General features: G+C 42.9%; 1 protein-coding gene across 2 annotated transcripts in view; it reads right to left on the reverse strand.

Annotated features, from left to right (window-relative positions):
* RASSF4 (Ras association domain family member 4) overlaps window positions 1–23135 on the reverse strand; it is a 136510-nt gene that overhangs the window by 12158 nt on the left and 101217 nt on the right. For both annotated transcript variants that reach the window (XM_075257795.1, XM_075257794.1), the window contains 4 exons: window positions 16575–16676; window positions 15815–15866; window positions 13320–13441; window positions 6190–6287 (listed from right to left, as the gene is read on the reverse strand). In XM_075257795.1, coding sequence (XP_075113896.1) covers window positions 6190–6287; window positions 13320–13441; window positions 15815–15866; window positions 16575–16676 — 374 coding nt within the window. The remainder of the gene's footprint in view (window positions 1–6189; window positions 6288–13319; window positions 13442–15814; window positions 15867–16574; window positions 16677–23135) is intronic.

Here is a 23135-nt window from a genome sequence, read left to right on the forward strand (position 1 = left end):
TCCCACACCAGGATGGTGTAAACGCCTGCCAGTTTTTCATGGAAAAGCGAGGTATGAGCGCTGAATCAGTGGTGAAACTCACGAAATTCATCCTCACCCACAATTACTTTTCTTTTGGTGACTGTATCTATCTACAGCAGACTGGCACCGCAATGGGGAGCAAAATGGCGCCACAGTACGCTAATCTCTTCATGGCCAAGCTTGAGAGTGACTTCCTCTCCACCTGCACCATTAGGCCCCTGGCCTACTACCGATTCATTGACGATATCCTAATCATTTGGACTGGGTCTGAACAACAGCTGAAAACCTTCCATGAACTATTCAACCAATTCCATCCCACCATCAACCTGACGCTCAATCACTCCTTCTCGGAAATAAACTTCCTAGACACAGTCATCAAGATACAGGACAACAAAATTGAGACATCACTGTATCGGAAGCCGATTGACCGACCAACCTACCTAGGATGGGACAGCTTTCATCCGAAACACATAAAGAACTCTATTGTGTACAGCCAGGCCATCAGATACCATCGCATATGCTCTAACCCTGCAGATAGAGAAGAACACCTCGGAGTCCTCAGAGACACATTCTTGAAGCAGGGTTACCATCCAAGAACGATTGATAACCAAATCACCAGAGCCACCAGGATACCAAGATCGGAGTTATTAAGATACAATACCAAACAGGAGAACAACCGAGTGCCCCTGGTTGTCACTTATAACCCCCACCTGGAGACGCTGAGAGGAATCACACGCAAACTACATCCACTACTACAAAAAGACAACCGTCTAACATCCATATTTCCGGACCCCCCTCTCCTGTGCTATAGACAGCCACCAAACCTCAGGAATATGATGGTCAGTAGCTCACTAACATCCCCAACCAACGCAGGAACATTTCCATGTGGGAATAAGAGGTGCAAAACCTGCCCCCACATACTGACCACTGACAGGATAGAGATACCAAACTCGAACAAGGAATATAACATTCCAGGTACCTTCACCTGCAGCACATCCAATGTAGTGTATTTAATTATGTGTACCAAATGCTCCACTGATAATCTGTATGTTGGAGAGACCGGACAGCAACTTAGACTGCGCATGAACTCACATCGCCATACTATTAAAGAACAAAGATCTGACCTTCCCGTGTCAAAACATTTTTGCAGGGGGGACCACAACATTACCAATGACATGAAAATTCTGATTTTGAGAGGGAATTTCAGATCTAAGAGAGAAAGACGCATACATGAATATAAATTCATGACATTGTTTCGGACACTAGAGTGTGGGATTAATGCATCACAGGGGTTCATGTCTTTTTACAGTAGTGTGTGATCTGACAAGGACCTGTAAGTGTTTATATTGTCTCCACCAATTACCACATTGTCTCTAGCAAATGTCTCCACCAATTGCTTACATTGTCTCACCAACTACTAACAACCCCCCCCCTCCTCCTGAAATCTAACACCCTTTGTGCCTGCTCTGTGTATATATATATATATATATATATATATATATATGCATCCTTCAAAAATGTTTTTAAATTTGCTTTGACAAAGGAGCCTTGCGCTTCGAAACGTTAGCCATTTGTCATCATTATGAGTTAGCCATTAAAAAGGTATCAACTACTGAAGATTACCAAGTTTTCGTGTTTTTTTATATTTACATAGATATGGTACTATATCCACGCTTACTCCACAGATACAGTACCAGAAACAAAGTAACCATGCATACACCGAACTGAGCTTACCTCATAGATACAGTATCAGATTTAAGATGCCGAGTCTGTAACTATGATATTGCTGAATTACCCTATATACTCGAGTATAAGCTGAGTTTTTCAGTTTATCATAGTTACAGACCCGGCATCCGAACCTGGCATACAGACACCAGGATGGGTGCTGGGCCGCAGCATCGCCATGCTCGTAGCAGGAGCGTAGCGATGCTGCTCATTTCAAACTGCAGAAGTACTTATGGTACTTCTGCTAGCAGGCCCGGAATACAGACACCCCCCCCCTCCATCACACGCCAGGTGACGTGGCCATGTAAGCTCAGGCCCGCACCCGGCGTGTATCTGTGTTCCGGGCCTGCTAGCAGAAGTATCGTAAGTACTTCTGCAGTTTAAAATTAACAGCATCGCTACGCTCCTGCTATGAGCGTGGCAATGCTGCGGCACCTGCCCCGATGTCTGTATGCCAGGTCCGGATGCCGGGTTTGTAACTATAATGGCGCCGCTCTGCTTCAGAGCGGTCACCATACCAACCAGCACCTCCGCTGTAACTTTTACAGCGGTAATGTCGGAGCTCCTTGCAATCACGACTGCAAACAGAGATTGCAGCATGAGCTAGGACATCTCCGCTGTAAGTGTTACATCGGAGATACTCTACGATGTCCCAGTATGAGGGGTCCGGGCAGGTGCCGCCAAGCTGCTGGAGGGAGCGGGCACGACCGCTCTCTCAAGTGCGATCCTTTAGATAGGAAGTGCTTCTGCCAGGGATTCTCCTCAGCGCTCCTGCCGGTTGCAGTTCTCCTTCAGGTCCGGCCGGCTAGGGATTCCCCTCAGAGCTCCTGTAACGGCAGTGCTTCTCTTTTTTGCAATGTATTGCAATGCATTAGCATTGCAATGCATTGCATTAGTGATCAGACCCCCTGGGGCTCAAGACCCCTAGGGGGTCTAATAAATGCAAAAAAATAAATAAATAAATAAATAAAAAGTAAAAAATAAAAATAAAATAAAAATTAAGTATTAGTAAATAAAAAGTATAAAAAATTCAAATCCTCACCCTTTCCCTAGAACACATATAAAACTAACTACTACTACTACTAATAATAATACTGTGAAACACATACACGTTAGTTATCCCTGTGTCCAAAAACGTCTGCTCTACAAATCTATAAATAGATTTTTCCTGTATGGTAAATTCTGTAGCGGGAAAAAAAAGTTGGCTAACTGCTCCTTCCCCGAGACTGAGTCCCCCCCCCCCCCACACTTGTAATTCAACCTGACTACATCCAGGCTATCTGCACTGCTCATATTCCGTCAGGAAGGGGTTAATAGGAGCACTGCAGATACCCTATATTCAGCCACGCTGAATTCCAAGTGTCAATAAGTTTTCCAAGTTTTTTGTGGTAAAATTAGGGGGGTCGGCTTATACTCGAGTATATACGGTACTAATAGATAACCAAATCAAGCATACTACATACAAGAACCAAGCTTACAGTTATGGTAATAAAAATCAAGTGTACATCAAAAATACGGTAACAGAACCGGAATTACTGCCATTATTATGGTACCATTTACTGCATAAAGTACCAAAAGCAAGCTCGCTGCACAGATTTGTTATCAGAACCAAGTTTACTGCACAGATATGGTGACAGGACCAAGTTTACTAGGTAGGTAAAGTAACAGCTTACTACATACAGTCATGAGAAAATATAGAATTAATTTAAAAAATCTAGTCCTTAGAAGGTCTTAAAGTTAGAATACAACTTCAGATGAAATATAAAACACAGCAGATTTCACCGTTTCATTATTTATTTAACAAAAATAAAGCCTAAATGCAAAATCCATGTGTGAAAAACTGAAGTTTGTGGGCATTTGTTAAAGGGATCCTATCTTTCAAACCCTTTTTTTTTCCTAACTAACACGTCGGAATAGCCTTAAGAAAGGCGATTCTTCTCCTACCTTTTGTTGTCTTCTCCGCGCTGCTGTTCGCCTAAAATCCCGTTTTTGGGAAACGGGATTTTAGGCAAACGGCGGTGCGGAGAAGACAATGAAAGAAAAATGAATAGCCTTTCTTAAGGCTATTCCAACGTGTTAGGAAAAAAAAGGGTTTGAAAGATAGGATCCCTTTAATCATAGTTCTCTATAGGTCCCGCCACAGTGTTTTAATTGTGCTGAGATCTGGACTTTGGGTCATTGCAACACCTTGATTCTTTTCTTTTTTATTCTAGAATACATTTGCTGGTGTGCTTGAGATCACTGTGGGTGATTTATTAACATATCTACATCAGTTTTTTCACAAAACCAGGCGAAACAAGGAAGGGACACCACGGCTCCACCCGGAACGGAAGGAAAGAAAGCCAGGTGAGTATTATGTCGGTCCCATTTCAGAGGAAATGGTAAGTACAATGGGGCTGAAAGGGTGGGAGGTGAGGCCTTTACAATGGCTTAATGGGTTAAGATATGGATTACACCAAAGACCCGTTACATCAGAGGAAAGGTAAAAAATCTAATATATGTAGGTCACATGACTTGCATGTATTACTGACAAAGTATAGAATACATTCAAAAAGGATATACTACAATGTAGGAGGGGGTGGCATGGGGAAGTTATCTACAAAATATTCTGGACAAACCCTTTAAGATATGCTGCCATGTTGTTTTTAGAAAGAAGACGCTTTTCCTTGGTAACCTAGCCATACTTCATCCACATTCACAGAAAGTGGCAAGCAAGGCACAGAACAGAAAATGTGGTGCATCTTTCGTGTCAAATAGGGTCATGCACTAACATGGAGCACATTAACTGCCATCAAAACTAGAAAACTGGCATAAATGGGTTTTAAATTCCCTCCTGAGTGTAATATAAATTATAATTTTTTTTCATTATGCATTGCTCACTCAATGGAAACAGTGCTCTGAACTTAAAGAGGACCTTTCAACATCAGCAACTCGTCCAGCTCTGTAGATCAATTAATAGAGACAGCTCCTGCACAGTTGGAATTATTTCTCTAGCCCCCACATTCCCAATGCTGCTAGTTTTGGTTCCTGAAATGCTATTTATTCTCTGTACTGTCAGGAGGGCGGTGTCAGTTAGGAGCAGACAAGGGGTGTTATTCTGATCTCTGACATTGGCTGCCTCTCATTAGAGCTGTGAATTTTACCCCCTGTTCGTCATTGCCCTTCTGACATTACAGAGCTTAAATAGCATAGCAGTCACCAAAAGCAACAGAAATTATTGCTTGAGAATGGTGCAAAGAGAAACTTTCAATTGCATTGGACAGTGGAGCGTCGCCTATTAACACCTATTAAGGATTTGAAGGTGTTGGTGGTGAAAGGTCCTCTCTAAAGCGTCAGTGCACACTAAGGCTGGTCTTACACGACCGTAGTGGTTTTTGCGGTCCACAATTTGTGGATCTGCAACACAAATTTCACTCTAAAAATTCATTCCGCAGACATCCGTGCCCAACTGCAAAGTGCATCTGCAACGTTCCGTACGTATCAGTATTATGCGGATCCGCAAAAAACAAAGCACACATGTTGACATCCGCAACTGCGGATATAAACTGATGTATGTTCAGTGTATATCCACATAACTGCACGCACCCATAGACTTGTCTGGGACAGTCCGTACCGTAAAAACATGGCCATTACAGACATGCAGTATACTGTCCGGACCACGGTTACGTCACGTCACACCATGGACAAAATCTACGGTGGTATAAGAGGCCGCATAGAAAACATAGTGGGTCCACAATTTAAAACCCGCAATTGCGGACCATTTGCGGTCTTAAACTACGGTCGTGTAAGACCAGCCTAAATGCCATCTACCACGAACTTTATAAGGGTCCTTACCTCAGCACTCTGGGCCTAAGCCATTTGATTCCAGTCTGCTTTGGTGTTGGCTTGTGTCTGCTGTGCATGGTTATGACTTGGATTGTTTTCTTAATTAGGTTCTTCTGTTTGCTGCCCACCCTGACATCTGCTTATGACTTGACTCTGCCAGCCTTGACTTTTGCTCCATTTTACTATGACTTCTCAACTCTACCTTGGTAATGAATGTTAAGGAAACCTTCCTGGCTGTGTCAGGTTCAGTAAACAGAGACCTAATTCAGGGATAGTGATCTAGGGTTCATGCTATAATGCTCCACACCTCCTTACCAGGGTTAAGGGTGAAAAATGCAATATTCTATGAGAATGAGTGGCTCTTGCGGTTTAGCTTTGACCATGGATTATTTGAAGGGTGTTGTGTACTACTATATTCAGTGATACTCTATACTGTTTCTTTTGGAGAGAACAGCTAATGACCAAGGATTTCAGAAAATGAACTAAGCTAGTCCAGTCTAGACTACAAGCTCACATATTGTCCACACACTTTCGGCCATGTATGTACAGCATGTAACATTCCATTTTATTAAGTGATGAGGAATAAATGATCAATTACAAGTACAAAAAAAACCTCACCTTTGTGTCAGTTTGTAAATTTCTCTTTCTTCTTCTTCCTTCAGTTTCTCAACAAAGCTGTCCAGAACAGGCATCTCAAACTTGATATACTGAGCCACCTGAACAGAGAATTAAAAATGAGCTGGATTAAATATGTAAAGATTCCTTATATTTCATATACATACAGTGGGGAAACAATATTTAGTCAGCCACCAATTGTGCAAGTTCTCCCACTGAAAAAGATGAGGTCGGCCTGTAATTGACATCATAGGTAGACCTCAATTGTGAGAGACAAAATGAGAAAACAAATCCAGAAAATCACATTGTCTGATTTGGAAAGAATTCATTTGCAAATTATGGTGGAAAATAAGTATTTGGTCAATAACAAAACTTCATCTCAGTACTTTGGGTAAGGGGGGTATCGTCACTCCTTGGGGAGAGACCACCATATAGGTGTGTGGAGACTTATTAGGCCTTTAGCACTCCGCTTTGCAAGGGACTATGGGAAGAATATGCAAATCTGTCTTCCATGATGTAATTAGGAAGTCAGGTGCCTCAGTGTTGCAAACCAATAGAGGGCGCTCACTGGAATGTGCAAGCCTGTCTTCCCTGATGTAATTAGGAAGACAGAATCTCAGTGAAAATAGCCCAATAAAGGCTGCTCCCTTTAACATCATGCTCGACCTTCCAAGAGGCCTTTGTTTTGCAATGATGCTGGGATTATTACCATGTATAGTCTCTCAAACGAGGACGGCCGTTTTGATGTTATTGCATCTCGTCAGCCCGATGTAGAGAAGACTAACCTGGTAGAGGTGAGAGGCTTAGACAGGGTAAGGGGGGTATCATCACTCCTTGGGGAGAGACCACCATATAGGTGTGTGGAGACTTATTAAGCCTTTAGCACTCCACTTTGCAAGGGACTATGGGAAGAATAAGCAAATCTGTCTTTGTTATATATCCTTTGTTGGCAATGACAGAGGTCAAACGTTTTCTGTAAAGATCAGGCCTTTTAGTTTCAGGATGATCAACAGCAGCAGTACAGTATGTTGCACACAATGGGATGGTGACATCTGTCTTTTACTTTCCCCTTACAATGTAAAGATGATGACTAGTACTATCCAAACGTAAGCTGCTGGAAGTTTCTCTTGAATTTTAGATGCAGATGTGGTATTAGGAAGCAAAACAACTATTCATGGGCCAAGGCTATTTTCTACTCTGCAGCTGTTCTAAGTGTAGGAGGTGATAACATTGTTGCACATCTTAAAAAAAATAAATAACATTGATTGAACTTCCTTAACCAAGCATTCCATGTCTATGTGTCTTTGTGTCAGACAAACATACTTCAGGAAGGTTCACACCTGTATTTGGGTTTATGTTCCGGGGGTCCACTTGGAGACCCCAGAATGGAAATCCAATCAGCTTAAAAAAACAGTTACCCGCAGTTACACTATAATGGGGTCCGGCAGGGTTTTCTCCTGGTTTCCACAATGCATGTAGCACTTTTCTCTCTGCCTTTTTTAAACGGGTTCAGTGACAGAAACCCCAGAGTTTAACCCTTTCCTTGCCAACCATGTATCTATACATCTTCCCAGGGTGGCACTTCTGTAGCCGAAGATTTATCTAATATGTCCTTACTACTAATGCTTATATCTCAGGACTGGTTGGGACTATGAAGATGATGCAAATCTCAACTTTACAATGATACCAAGACCTTCATGATAATCCTTACAGATCTGGAGTGAATCACTGTTGAAAATGCTATTCGGCGTTGAGATCCTATTGCAGATCTCAATTCCCGATAACAGTGTTTCATTAACAAACTATAAGGCTGTATTCACACAGAGTAACGGCAGGCGTTTTTTGTGTGTTTTTTGCACATAGCGCCGCGTTTACGCCGCGTAGCGCCGCGTTAACGCCGCGTATACGCCGCGTTAACGCCGCGCTATTTAGCGGTGGCGTTGCCCGGCGTTAACGCGGCGTTAACGCGGCGTTAACGCGGCGTATACGCGGCGTTAACGCGGCGCTACGCGGCGTAAACGCGGCGCTATGTGCAAAAAACACACAAAAAACGCCTGCCGTTACTCTGTGTGAATACAGCCTAAGGGCTATCATGAAGATCTTGGTATCATTTTAAAGATGAGATTCACATTACCTATATACAGTCCTATGAAAAAGTTTGGGCACCCCTATTAATCTTAATCATTTTTAGTTCTAAATATTTTGGTGTTTGCAGTAGCCATTTCAGTTTGATATATCTAATAACTGATGGACACAGTAATATTTCAGGATTGAAATGAGGTTTATTGTACTAACAGAAAATGCGCAATATGCATTAAACCAAAATTTGACCGGTGCAAAAATATGGGCACCTCAACAGAAAAGTGACATTAATATTTAGTACATCCTCCTTTTGCAAAGATAACAGCCTCTAGTCGCTTCCTGTAGCTTTTAATCAGTTCCTGGATCCTGGATGAAGGTATTTTGGACCATTTCTTTCTACAAAACAATTCAAGTTCAGTTAAGTTTGATGGTCGCCGAACATGGACAGCCCGCTCTCAAATGATCTGAAAACAAAGATTGTTCAACATAGTTGTTCAGGGGAAGGATACAAAACGTTGTCTCAGAGATTTAACCTGTCAGTTTCCACTGTGAGGAACATAGTAAGGAAATGGAAGACCACAGGGACAGTTCTTGTTAAGCCCAGAAGTGGCAGGCCAAGAAAAATATCAGAAAGGCAGAGAAGAAGAATGGTGAGAACAGTCAAGGACAATCCACAGACCACCTCCAAAGAGCTGCAGCATCATCTTGCTGCAGATGGTGTCACTGTGCATCGGTCAACTATACAGCGCACTTTGCACAAATAGAAGCTGTATGGGAGAGTGATGAGAAAGAAGCCGTTTCTGCACGTACGCCACAAATAGAGTTGCCTGAGGTATGAAAAAGCACATTTGGACAAGGCAGCTTCATTTTGGAAACAAAAATTGAGTTGTTTGGTTATAAAAAAAGGCGTTATGCATGGCGTCCAAAAAGAAACAGCATTCCAAGAAAAACACATGCTACCCACTGTAAAATTTGGTGGAGGTTCCATCATGCTTTGGGGCTGTGTGGCCAAAGCCGGCATCGGGAATCTTGTTAAAGTTGAGAGTCGCATGGATTCCACTCAGTATCAGCAGATTCTTGAGAATAATGTCAAGAATCAGTGACGAAGTTGAAGTTACGCCGGGGATGGATATTTCAGCAAGACAATGATCCAAAACACCGCTCCAAATCCTCAGGCATTCATGCAGAGGAACAATTACAATGTTTTGGAATGGCCATCCCAGTCCCCAGACCTGAATATCATTGAACATCTGTGGGATGATTTGAAGCGGGCTGTCCATGCTCGGCGACCATCTAACTTAACTGAACTTGAATTGTTTGTCCAAAATACCTTCATCCAGGATCCAGGAACTGATTAAAAGCTACAGGAAGCGACTAGAGGCTGTTATCTTTGCAAAAGGAGGATCTACTAAATATTAATGTCACTTTTCTGTTGAGGTGCCCATACTTTTGCACCGGTCAAATTTTGGTTTAATGCATATTGCACATTTTCTGTTAGTACAATAAACCTCATTTCAATCCTGAAATATTACTGTGTCCATCAGTTATTAGATATATCAAACTGAAATGGCTGTTGCAAATACCAAAATATTTAGAACTAAAAATGATTAAGATTAATAGGGGTGCCCAAACTTTTTCATAGGACTGTAGGCCCAACTAGTTCTGAAATATAGGACTCTAAAGTGTCCTCCCCGTCCCTGGAAGCATCTTATGAGCTGCTGTAGGATAAGGAAGGGGAGGAGGAGCCCTGTTTGCTGCACAGAGATGATGAATCATTATTATCATCTGTGCATAACCTGTAAGTGACCCCGGGGGGGGGGTTATTTTTTGAAGTAAAGTATTCGGGTCAACACAGAGCAAAAAAATGCTTTGAAAAATGAGAAAGAAAACCCTGCAGCAGTTTTTTGCAATGTGTGGATGGGATTACCCAGAATCCTATCCACTTTGCAGGTAATGCTAAACACAGTGTTTTCGCAAAATGAAACAGATTTTTTCAGCCTATAAAAAACAGTGTAAGGGGGCATTCACACTAAGTATACGCTGAGCTGCTTCTGAACGTAAAACATGTTCAGAATCAGCGCGTACAAAGCACGCGCGTATCACATTGAAACCAATAGAGAAAAAAGCAGCCCATTCATTTCAATGGGGAGCGCATGTATGTCGACTCCCATTGAAATGAATGGGATCTGCTTTGTACGTGCTGATTCTGAACGTGTTTTACGTTCAGAATCAGCTCAGCGTATACTTAGTGTGAATGCACTAGGGATAGTTAACACGGAGTAAACTGGCGTGTAATTTTACACGTGTAAAACAAGACTCCCATTGACTTCAATGACATTTTTTTACACGCGTAAAAAAAACACGCCAAAATACACGTGTAAAATGTAATTGAAGTCAATGGGAGTCTTATTTTACATGTGTAAAATTACACGCCAGTTTACTCCGTGTGAACGACCCCTGAAATATACCCTAATGGGGATATATATAGGTTCTACTGCCCTTATGTACACACTAGCTGGTACCCGCGACTTCGTCTGCGGTGATTGTAGCAGTGGGTATATACAGGCGTGGGTGAGGTTTTCGTAGTGTGTATAAGGTATGGGATATGAAATGCAACTTTGTATCTTGTTTTTGCTGTAATTCAGAGAATACGTGAGACTTTTGTGTTGAAGTTACTTTGTATTTGAGCTGCTATACGGTGTTGTGAGAAACTTTACATAGTGACTTTGGGACAGAAGTATTTGAAGTTAACCCTTTCCCACCGATGGCATTTTTTGATTTTAATTTTTGACTCCCCTCCTTCTAAACCCCATAACTTTTTTATTTCTCCGCTCCCAGAGCCATATGAGGTCTTAATTTTTGCAATACAGATTTTTCTTCATGATGCCACCATTATTTATTCTATATAATGTACTGGGAAGCAGGGAAAAAATTCAGAATGGGGTGGATTTGAAGAAAAAATGCATTTCTGCGACTTTCTTACGGGCTTTGGTTTTACGGCGTTCACTGTAAAACCAAAATGACATGTCCCCTGTATTCTGTGTTTCGTTACAATTCCAGGGATGCCAAATTTATATGGTTTTATTTACATTTTGACCCCTTAAAAAAAATATAAAACTGTGTTAAAAAATAATTTTTTGAAAAGTCGCCATATTCCGACAGCCGTAACTTTTTTAGACGTGCGTGTACGGGGATGTATAGGGCGTCTTTTTTTGTGGGACCGGGTGTACTTTGTAGTTCTACCATTTTTGGGAAATGTTATTGCTTTGATCACTTTTTATTCAATTTTTTATCAGAATCAAAACAGTGAAAAAATGGCGGTTTGGCACTTTTGACCATTTTTCCCGCTACGGCGTTTACCGAACGGGAAAAATATTTGTATAGATTTGTAGAGCGGGCGATTTCGGACGTGGGGATACCTAACATGTATGTGTTTCACAGTTTTTAACTACTTTTATATGTGTTCTAGGGAAAGGGGGGTGATTAGAATTTTTAATCCTTTTTATTTTTATTTTTTATATTTTTTTTTACTTTTTTAAACTTTTTTTTTTGCATTTATTAGACCGCCTAGGGGTATTGACATGGGTGGGTGGTGTCGCGGATTGTCAGAGCAGTGGGGGTCGGCAAACATGGCTGCTCCGGAGCGTAAAAGAGAGCCTCCTGGAGTATCGTTAAGGTGAGGGGCAAAGTGGTAAAGTATATGTATATGTGATTGTGTGGGGTTAGGGGCGAGGCTGTAGAGGGCAATATGAATTTTGTGGCTTGCTATGGTCCAAAGTGTGTGAGATTGCAGAGATGGTGGTGTGAGTTTGGGTTTTGTGGGGGTCCTGGCACAAACGTATGTGCGCTATTGTGACGAAAAGTAGCCTATTGTTTAATCGGGTGTATTAACTATATTTGTGGAAAATTTCAGCCAAATCGGTGGAGCGGTTTTTCCGTGATTGAGGAACAAACATCCGAACGTGCAAACATCCAAACACACAAACCCACAAACTCACAAACTTTCACATTTATAATATTAATAGGATACACAAGTACAGGGAAAAAAAGCATTTATTCTACAATTGTCTAAACCGTTTACATATTACTATATGCATGTGTGTATATAATTTTATATATATAATTTATATTAGAATTCTGCTGCATCTCTTAATGTCCTTCTGCTGTGCTGGTCCTATGGTATTCCTTTTTGAAATTTATGAATAAATTGACAACTGGGTGTCACCAGCTATGATAACATTGTAGAGACACAATGGTAGAATCCAGTTCTGAACTTATCCAGAATTCTCTGAAAAGATGCTCTATGATTGTTTCCTGGAAAATAAAAGTACCATATATACTCGAGTATAAGCCGAATTTTCCAGCCCAGTTTTTGGGCTGAAAAAGTCCCCCTCGGCTTATACTCGAGTAAGGGGGGGTCTATGACCAGCCACATTATCAATGTATAGAATCTCCCATAAAATAGTGCAAAAAAAAAAAGATTTAAAAAAAATAAAAGTTCTAAATCCCTCCTTACCCTAGAATACATATAAAAGTAGAAAATGACTGCGAAACACATACACATTAGGTATCCCTGTGTCTGACGGTGCCCGGTCTACTGAATATAGGGGATCTGCAGTGCTCCTGTTCCGTCGGGAAGGGGTTAATAGGAGCACTGCAGATACCCTATATTCAGCCAGGCTGAATTCCAAGTGGGGGAAAAAACCCAGTCCTCAAGCTCAGGGAAGGGACAGACAGACAACCAAAACACCCCCTCCCCTTCCCCAGCATCCAGCATCTACTGGACCCAAAAACTCCGACCATTTTAATTTTTGAAATTTTCCAGTAGCTGCTGCATTCCCCCCCCCCCCACACCTAGGATTATACTCGAGCCAATAAGTTTTCCCAGTTTTTTTGTGGTAAAATTAGGGGCCTCGGCTTATATTCGGGTCGGCTTATACTCGAGTATATACAGTATTTCCTAAAATGAACAAGTCAGGAGAGGTGACAGATTCTCATTCATTATAGCTAATATTTACATGACATATCTGAACAAAGCTCTACAGACTTACATCATGTGAGACCTCCTCTCCAAGATCAGTCTCCATTAGAAATAATTTGGCAATTCTTTCACAGGGACCATGTAGTATCCTGCAAATCAAGGGGAATTCTGTGTCCCCTAATCTGGTTCTTTCTAAAAGCAAACAATAAACGTAAGCAAAAGCATTAGTTTATTCATTACAATTAACCAAAGTTTTGAGTTAATAGGTTGAGTAAGCAACAATAGTGTCCATTTTACCTTGCTATTCAGCTAGAATGACTAATACTGAGCAGTTGGACTGGGGAGGATTGTTCATACAATATATATAAATGTAGGTATTGCTATAGGACACTCCAAAGTAAATCATTAATACCATATTCACAAAATTATATAAGAACCATTTTATCTGAGTGTAGAAAGTCTTCCTTCGCAGCTTTTTTACTTCAGGAAGTGGAAATTTTTGTTAACTCACAGTTGCTGGAGACACAGTTATAACAATGCATTTACCTTAACAAAATGGTATCTCCAAGTATGATTAATGGGCACCTTGGGCCGACTCCATATTGACTGACACATTGACTGGGGCGAAGCCCTGTTGGAGAAGAATTCAACTGATGACAGTTTGAGGCGCTGACTATGCTCTGACACTCCTGAAGCAGCCGGCACGCAGCCTTAACCCCCTGCGCGCCGGCTGCCTCCATTCATTCTAATGGGAGACAAAACTAACATCTCTAGTAGCTACTTACCTGCAGAGATGGCTGCTCTGGTGCCCGGTGTTCTCCTTCTCCTTTGCCTCGCTGCCGCTCCACGCTGTTCTTCTTCGGCTCGCTGCCACCGCCTCCCAGGTTAGTGTTTAAAGAGCTAGGAAGGCGGGGCTTGTGACTTAGGAGAGTGTGGGTGGGTACAAGGCGGGAAGACGTGATGTCTCCCCACCCACACTCTCCTAACCCACCCACACTCTCCTAATCTGGGAGGCAGCGAGGCAAGAAGAGCAGCATGGAGCGGCAGCAAGGCGAAGAAGGACATTAGGCACTGGAGCAGCCATCTCTGTAGGTAAGAGGACACCAGGGGGGACTAAGTAGCCAGAGGATTAAAAAAAAAATCCTCTGGCTACTTAGTGATTCACTACACAGTGTGGATTCTAACAATTAAAGCGTTCAATTGTTAGATTCCATGCTGTATAGTGAATAGGATTGCTTTTAAAATCCAATCTCCGATTAATAAAAAAATCCCACTGACTTGCATTGGGATCGAGATCGGGTTCGAATGAAAAATGATCGGAAATCAGATTTTAAAATCGATCCTGAAAAGTCAAGATCGGCTCAACCCTAGCTTGCATTCATTCCTATGGAACCGCAGCGGAGCCTTCACACTGAGTATACACTCCACTCAGAATGAGCGGAGCGTATACTCAGTGTGAAGGTTAAGCAAAGCATTGTGGGAAATAGTACTGATCTCGATCCCACCTAAAAAGATCATGTTCAGAATTCCGATCGCGATATTTTCTCGATCGACGATCGGAATCCGATCTTTTCCGAAAACGATCGCTCAACCCTATCCTTGATACATTAGGACACTATGTAGGTGACATGTGGCTGTTTCCCCTTGGGTATCACATAGACACAACCATTTTGTAGCATAATTATAGGCCTGTATAACAGCCTCTTTACATGGCAATATATGTAATATAGGGTCAATTATTGTAATATGTTATATGATTATCCATCATATAACTTTGCAGACCCCCGAGTATAATGATCGGCAGACCGGGAGAGGTAAGGGAATGTAACAAACACAGTTACTTACCTCTCCAAAATCCTGCCAGGCCTCCGTCCTACTTGTCTGACGTCTCTGACGTCACATGAACCTGGCCTGCTTCCCGGGTCATGTGACGTCCGACGTCATAGAAGAAGGACGGCAGCGGAGAAGACAGCGTAGGAGCTGGGGGACAGGTAAGAAACAGTAATGTTTTTTTGTTTTTATTTCCCCCGGTCTCTGATTATTATACTCTGAGGTCTGAAAAGACCCCAGAGTATAATAATTGTTTATGGGTGTCCACTAGGGGCTATAATACTGTGTGCAGGGGACACTATGGGGGATAATACTGTGTGCAGGGGCCACTATGGGGGATAATACTGTGTGCAGGGGCCACTAAGGGACATAATGCTGTGTGCAGGGGCCACTATGGGGTATAATACTGTGTGCAGGGGCCACTAAGGGACATAATACTGTGTGCAGGGGCCACTAAGGGACATAATACTGTGTGCAGGAGCCACTAATGGACACAATACTGTGTGCAGGGCTTACTAAGGTACATAATAGAGTGCGGAAGAGGGGTCGGTCGAGGTCTTCGACGTCGGTGTCGGTTGGGGGAGGCCCCATGTCAAAAGTTCACCACGGGGCCCCGCCATTCCTAGTTACGCCACTGGAGAATGCTAGGGTTTAGCATTGATATTTAACATGCTACTTAGTCTAATTTACATGTATTTCACTATAGGTAATAATCTACTATAAAATATATGGTACCTCCATTCTCGTGAACCAGGTATAGTCCAAATTCTGAGGGGTTATTTTCCACCTACAAGAACCAAGACATGAAAATATTTTAAACAAACTGCAAAATAAAATTCAGATAAACTGACAGACATACTGAGAATCAATATAATACCAATATCTACGAGGGTGAGTCAAAGACTATCCTGTTGGGTGGAGGAGTGACAGTGGATTATCTGAATGAACCCCTGTGAGGACGAAGATTCACATCTGATGAAGGAGGCAAAGACAGCAGTAAATTGATGGCTCGAAGCTCAGCCTGAAACATCTTTTAATGAAGGAAGATGAAAACTTGTTCACAGATGTACTAACTGCTGAAAAATCGATATATTTTCTTAACGTTGATAAAAAAAATTCTACAGCCAGAGTGCAGATCATTTTTGACTCAGCCTCGTATATATTGGTATTATACAGTTCTCAGACAAAGTTCACCACTGATTCCATTAAAGGGGTCTTATCACATTTAAAAATGGTGCCATGACTTTATGATCGACCTCTGGGACTCCCATGATGCTGAGAATGAAGCTGTCAACGTGCCAATTTAGAGCAACAACATCTCCTGCAAAGTTAGGTATCCATGGGAAAACAGCGAAAGAACCAAAGTGCTACATCAGTCCTGTGGTGCGCAGATAATAAAGCTATGGCAGATTCTAGCAATATGTCATATTACAAGATAGGAATACCTCTTTAAGAAACAGAAAAGTTAAGAAAAGTTCCTGCAGACTCAGCTTACCCTGAACTTCCTCAGAAGCAGTTTTAAAACTTCCGATGTGCTCATAGTACTAGTAACACGAACATTTGTCACCGAACCATATGCTGGAGTAAACACAGAAGTCTAAAAGGAAACAAATCAGATTTATGTGTCAGCAGCCTAGAGGAAATCTGCGCTTTGACCTATTATACAGCGATAATGTTTTTGTTTTGAGCAGGTAGAACGACCCAACGACATCCTGCAAAAATGCTGTGAATTTCTTATTTGTGTGTGAATGAAACATAGGCTACAGATAAAACACCCACAGTTTGATTTAAGGAAAGCCAGAGACATGTGAATTCCCCTAGCTGTCCAGGTATATTATTCTCATACTCTGGCTGCTTAAGGCTAAAGTCCACGTAGCGAGCCACAGCCAAAAAGCGCTGCGGAAAAAAATGTGGCAGAAATGCAGAGTTTTCATCCGCGGACTTTCTGCTTCTATTATACCTATATGGAAAATGCTAGCGTTTCCGTAGGTGTAATTGACATGCTGCGATTTCAAAAATGCTTGAAAAAAAATGCTTGCGCAAGTCCTATTCACTTTGCAGGTACTCTAAAACATATCTTTTTTTGTTGCAGCATTTCCAGCTGCAGCCAAAACGCAGCATTTTTTAACCTAATGCCCCGGCCAAAAGATGTTTCCTAGGCTTTGACTGGTTTTTGAAATTGATGGCCTAGCGTTAGGATATGTCAACAATATTATAGAAGGAACCTGGAACCCCACCGACCAGCTTTTCTCAGCTGCCTCTAGCACTGCAACTACATAATTGTACAAAGCCAGAAGCAGAAGGTGCTATACACTGTGTAGTGGTCATGCCGAACTCCTGAAGCATTATTGCAGCATCCCAGAGTGCTACTGCTTTAAGTGTTTGTCTATTGTGCCTCTGGGTTGTGTTAGTATGTCCCGTTCTTTATGTTATATATCATGTATATACCGTATTTTACGGACTATAAGGCGCACTGGACTATAAGGCGCATTGCCCATGAGCGCCTTATAGTTCGTCTCGGTTCATATATAAGGCGCACCGGACTATAAGGCGCAGTCCGGTGCGCATTATATGTTATTGAAAGCGGCAGCACGCAGACTTTGCCAGCGGCCGCTTAACCCCCCGCGTGCCAGCCGCTTCTATTGGAAGCGCTCGGCAGGCGAGCAGTTAAAGGGGCTCTATCAGCAAAATCATGCTGATAGAGCCCAACCGTAAAAGTTAGATTAAACTACCCCCCCCCCCCCATTTTAAAATAAAACCCTGAAACAGAATGTGAAACTTACCGAACGGTGCAGGGTGGGTGGGCATTCAGGCCTCCTCTTCCTCCGATGTTCCGTCCTCCTCCTCCGGCGCTTGCGAACTGATAATGGCATGGGCGCATGCGCAGTAGCCGTAGTAGAAGCATTATGATATTGCGCATGCGCCCAGGCCATTATCAGCTCGCGAGCGCCGGAGGAAGTAGTCAGTACATCGGAGGAAGAGGAGGCCTGAATGCCCGCCCACCCTGCACCGGTCGGTAAGTTTCACATTCTGTTTCAGGGTTTTATTTTAAAATGGGGGGGGTAGTTTAATATAACTTTTAAGGGTGTATTCACACTACGGAACGCCGGCGTGTATCACAGCCGTACACGCCGGCGTTACAGCAGGGCTGCCGGACACTTCCCATTCATTTCTATGGGAGCCGGCATGCGAGCGCTCCCCATAGAAATGAATGGACTGCTTTTTTCCATTCATTTCTATGGGGAGCGCTCGCATGCCGGCTCCCATAGAAATGAATGGGAAGTGTCCGGCAGCCCTGCTGTAACGCCGGCGTGTACGGCTGTGATACACGCCGGCGTTCCGTAGTGTGAATGCACCCTTACGGTGCCTTTTATGTATGTATGTAAGCGGCACGCAGACTTTGCCGCCGCTTCCATCCATATATAAGGCGCACCGGACTATAAGGCGCACTTACGATTTCTGAGGAAATCGTAGGTTTTTATGTGCGCCTTATAGTCCGGAAAATACGGTACATTGTTTTGTACTTTTCCCTTGTTATTTCCCCCTCACTGTTCAAACCCTTGCTTTGGTTCAGTCCTGGCCAATCACAGGCCACTGGGCGGGATTGTAGGAGACCTTAGCCTCCACAGCGACCGTCGGTCCTCAGTGTTGAGAGTGTGCAGTACAGAGTGCAGAGCATCCCCGCACAGCTTCTGGACTGAGACCCCTCTAGGAGGATTGTTACTTGCCCCAGGCTCATCCAAAGACAGCCCTGAGACAGGAAGTACAGCTGTCAGGACAATTACATGCTGTACCAGGAGGAGCAGTGGAGGACACTGACAGGAGGAACTCATTTGGGCCTAACCAGAACCCTGTCAGGACTCCCTGATTCACTACTATCCCCAGTAACTTAGCTGGGAGTGGCACAAGAGGAGGAGAAGTGTTGTAACATCCCTCGACACCCTCCTATAACCAAGGCTGGGGGATTGGACAGTGTACTACTACCCTCATCTGCAAGCCGCTGTCCTCTTTGTTCCAGTTGCTATAATAACTGTTATCTGGTTCACTGCACCTCTGGGCTTCTGAGTTGTGCCTGCCTCACCATCAGGGCCCTTTCGACCAACACCACATCGGCTCAAAGATGAGAGGTCTTCTCTTCAACTGGAAGTGCCCCAGGGAAAATTACTACCACCACCATCTGTAGTGCTGCAGGACCACCCTCGACAGTGTCCGGCCCAGGAGTGGGTCTGGAGTGATAGCTGGAGGGGCTCGGCCTAGCAGGTGTCACATCATCTGCCACTACTACTCCCATCCTACTACTAGGCCTCACATACTGAGCTGCAGTAAAAAAAACGCTGTGAAAAAGACTACAGCGGAAACGCATCATGTTCTTTTTTGCAGCGTTTTTCACTGAAAGTCCACATAGTTTTCCTCTGCGGACTTTCTGCTTCTAGTATACCTTTATGGAAAATGCCTGCGTTTCTGTAGGTGTAATTGACATATTTCAATTTGCAAAAAGGTCTGCATTTTTGAAATTGCAGCATTTCCGCTGTAGGTTTTCTTCTGCAATGTATTGGTGGGCTTAGCCAGAAATTCATCTACTATGCAGGGAATAATCGTACACACAGGGAGAGTGTGTGCCTACATAGGCAGTACGGAGACTTACAAGGCATTCCTGCTCGCTAGGGATTCTGGGTAAAAAATATGGAAATCTATTCGCCAGAATGTAATTAGGAGAACAGTGCACTCTGTATGCCGCCCTCTAGAGGGCAGCCTCCTTAACATCATGCATGACTCAATTAAAAAGTCTAATATCATGATGCGGATTTAATTGCCAAATTAGTATTTCTATTCCAAAAGGAACAGATTCCCAGCTATGGACAGCGCTGTTTCGGCCTATTGGGCCTCCTCAGCATAGCGTAGGGATACTGATTTGACAGAGTGAGAGACTATAGACCAGAGTCAGGGGATAATCGTATACTAATTTGGCAATTAATTCCGCATCATGATATTAGACTTCATGCATTATGTTAAGGATGCTGACCTCTAGAGTGCACTGTTCTCCTAATTACATCCTGGAGAATAGATTTGCATATTTTTTACCCAAAATCCCTAGCGGAGCAGGAATGACTTGTAAGTCTCCGTACTGCCTATGTAGGAACACGCTCTCCCTAATGTGTATGATTATCCCCTGACCCTGGTCTACAGTCTCTCACTCTGCCAAATCAGTATCCCTGAGCTATGCTGAGGAGGCCCAATAGGCCGAAACAGCGCTGTCCATAGCTGGGAATCTGTTCCTTTTGGAACAGAAATACTAATTTGGCAATTAAATCCGCATCATGATATTAGACTTTTTAACTGAGTCATGCATGATGTTAAGGATGCTGCCCTCTAGAGGGCAGCAGACAGAGGCACTGTTCTCCTAATTACATCCTGGAGAGTAGATTTGCATATTTTTTATGCAGGTAATGTAAAATGGCACCTTTTTTGCAATATGGGGCCCTGGCCTAATAGAGTGTTTTGTTTTGACCTGTTTTTACTCAAAGAGATTTTTTTCTAATAGGGAAAGATCCATTGCAATAAAGCTGTTGAGAAAATCAAAAATTAAAAGCAAAATTAGTATATCAATAAGCAGAGATCCTACATAATAACAATGAGGAGGAATATTCAGAACAATGCAACAAGCTTAGCTCATTAAATACAGTACTTGACCTAGGCAAACAATCATTCAAACAAAAGGGTTTTATTGTAGTAAAACATCTATCTATAGAACACAGTAAACAAGACATTTATACAGCACAGAATGAGTTTTTTTTTCTCAATTTTTCACCACAAAAAAATAATTTAAAAAAATGAAGTTTTGTCACGGCATCATGGTTCCGTTAAAAAATAGGATTCCTGCTGAAAAACAAGTCCTTGGAATACAGTTATGCAAAAACAAAAATACCTTTTATCTCCTCAAGGCTAAGGCCCTGTTCCCAAGGAGTAACACGGCGCTCAATCTGACACATAAACACTTGTCAGAGTGAGCACTTCAAAATAGTATCCCATTGACTTCAATGGGTTTCGTTTAACGTGCGTAACACATTGAAATCAATGGGTTAAAAAGCCTCCCATTGATTTCAATGTAAAACGTGTGTAAGCCGGAACCCATTGAAGTCAATGGGATACTGTTTTGAAGGGCTCACTCTAACATATGTTTATGTGTCAGATCTCCAATCCCAGCCTTAGTAGAATGTAAGCTTTATGTTACAGCTTGTACCACTGCTCGTGGCTTTGAGACCTGGCTGATAATGCTGCATTGATGGGTCACTTAAAGAGGACCTTTTACCACCTCCAACAACCCCAGCTCTTTGCATTGTTTAATAAGTCCCGCTCCACTGATACTATCACAGTTGGAATTTTCCTCTAGTATCTATCGCTGTTAGTGTACTGTCACCTGGGTGGTGGTAAGCTGACTGCTGGACTAACAAAGTGGACAACCTGCAGCTGCCCACATGACAGTAAAAAGCCTAGTTAGCATGTAAGGTGATGAAATGAATATTGCTCAGAAAAAGTAGGGGCTAAAGCAAAAATTCCAAATGGATAGGAATCGATGGAGTGGCACCCATTGGAGCATGAAAAAAGTTGGAAGAAGTGGTTAAAGGGCTTTTTTAAGAGACTCGCTAATGCTGCTAGAAGGTAGGAATTGACCCCTGATGGCAGGCCTAACTTCTGCACCAGGGTCCGTGAGCTTTGGCTACTCCTGATTCCTGCAGCATCCCTGAGATGTAACCATACATGTATACATGTTAATTGTTTAAATATGTTGATTCTATTATGATTTTATTTTAAGACTACTGTTTGCTTTCCAACTGACCCTGCAGAATCAAACATTCAATAAAGCAGTGGCTATTGAGCTAAAGGTTGTAAATGACCGGATCAGTGAATGTGCAATGACAGTGTAGGGCTTGTTCACATCTGCGCTCGATCTCCGTCTGTCAGGTTTCGGTCTTCTACAGACAGAAGACGGAAACCCGACAGCCAGTGTCCGGCCATGGGATTCTTGGATCCCAAGATCTGAGCAGGAAATCTGACAACTGCAGAGCAGACGGTAGTTCCTAAAGCAGACCTGGGCAATGTGCGGCCCGCGGGCCACGTGCGGCCCGCGGGCCACATCCGGCCCTCTGACTACTTCTATCCGGCCTGCATAGCTTGTGGCAGTTCGTTTAAGGACCTGAGATGATGTCATCAAAGCCTATCACCAGGATAGGCTATGACTCGTTAGTGGGCGGAGCCACACGGGACTGTGTGCTCTCTGCAAGCTGCCGGCAATGGGGGCTGCTGGATGATAGAGAGAAGAGACAGCATGTTTGAGCAAGAAGGGGGAACTAGGGGCAGATGTATTCTGCATTCATAGCTGTACACATTGGCAACTGATCAAGAGAAACGATTGTTACCAGAAAACTCTGCTAAGACCGCAAAAATCTTTAACTCTTAATTGTCTATTAATTTTAATATGGATATATCTGTGGGAAAACCCCTTTACGATCCAATCAGGTCAGTATACTGAGCCTATGACTGTACCTTGAAACATAGCCCTCAGGAGTGCAATGCAATAGTATATGAGAGGAACTGTGGAAAGGCGCCCCTCCCCCCCCCAAAAAAAAATTAAAAATCAGAAACTAACATGGCGATATCTAGTTGAGAGATAAGGCCCCTCTATTTAAAATTGTAAGACTCCCCCCCCCCTCATTTGCAGATAATAAAATCCCTTTTACGAGCCCCCACACCGTATAAAGCCCTTTTTTAGCTCCATCACAATATATGGCCCCCTTTTTATTACACCCGCACCCAGTATATGATCTCCTTTTTTCTTGGTCCTTTTTATTTTGGCCTCCACACAGTATTTGACCCACACACAGTGATATGTTAGTCCGCTATCTAATACTGCTATCACTAGCTATAGCCAATCATCTAGTAACTAATTTCACACTTGTGTCCAGGCTGGCATCCACTGCCACCACCTCGGTGCACTATACCCAATGATGAATAGCCAGGACTGACGTTCTTCAGCATTGTGATTTAACATGCAGCG

Source organism: Leptodactylus fuscus, chromosome 10 (assembly GCF_031893055.1).
Source record: "Leptodactylus fuscus isolate aLepFus1 chromosome 10, aLepFus1.hap2, whole genome shotgun sequence".
In the NCBI taxonomy this organism is placed as follows: Eukaryota; Metazoa; Chordata; class Amphibia; order Anura; family Leptodactylidae; genus Leptodactylus; species Leptodactylus fuscus.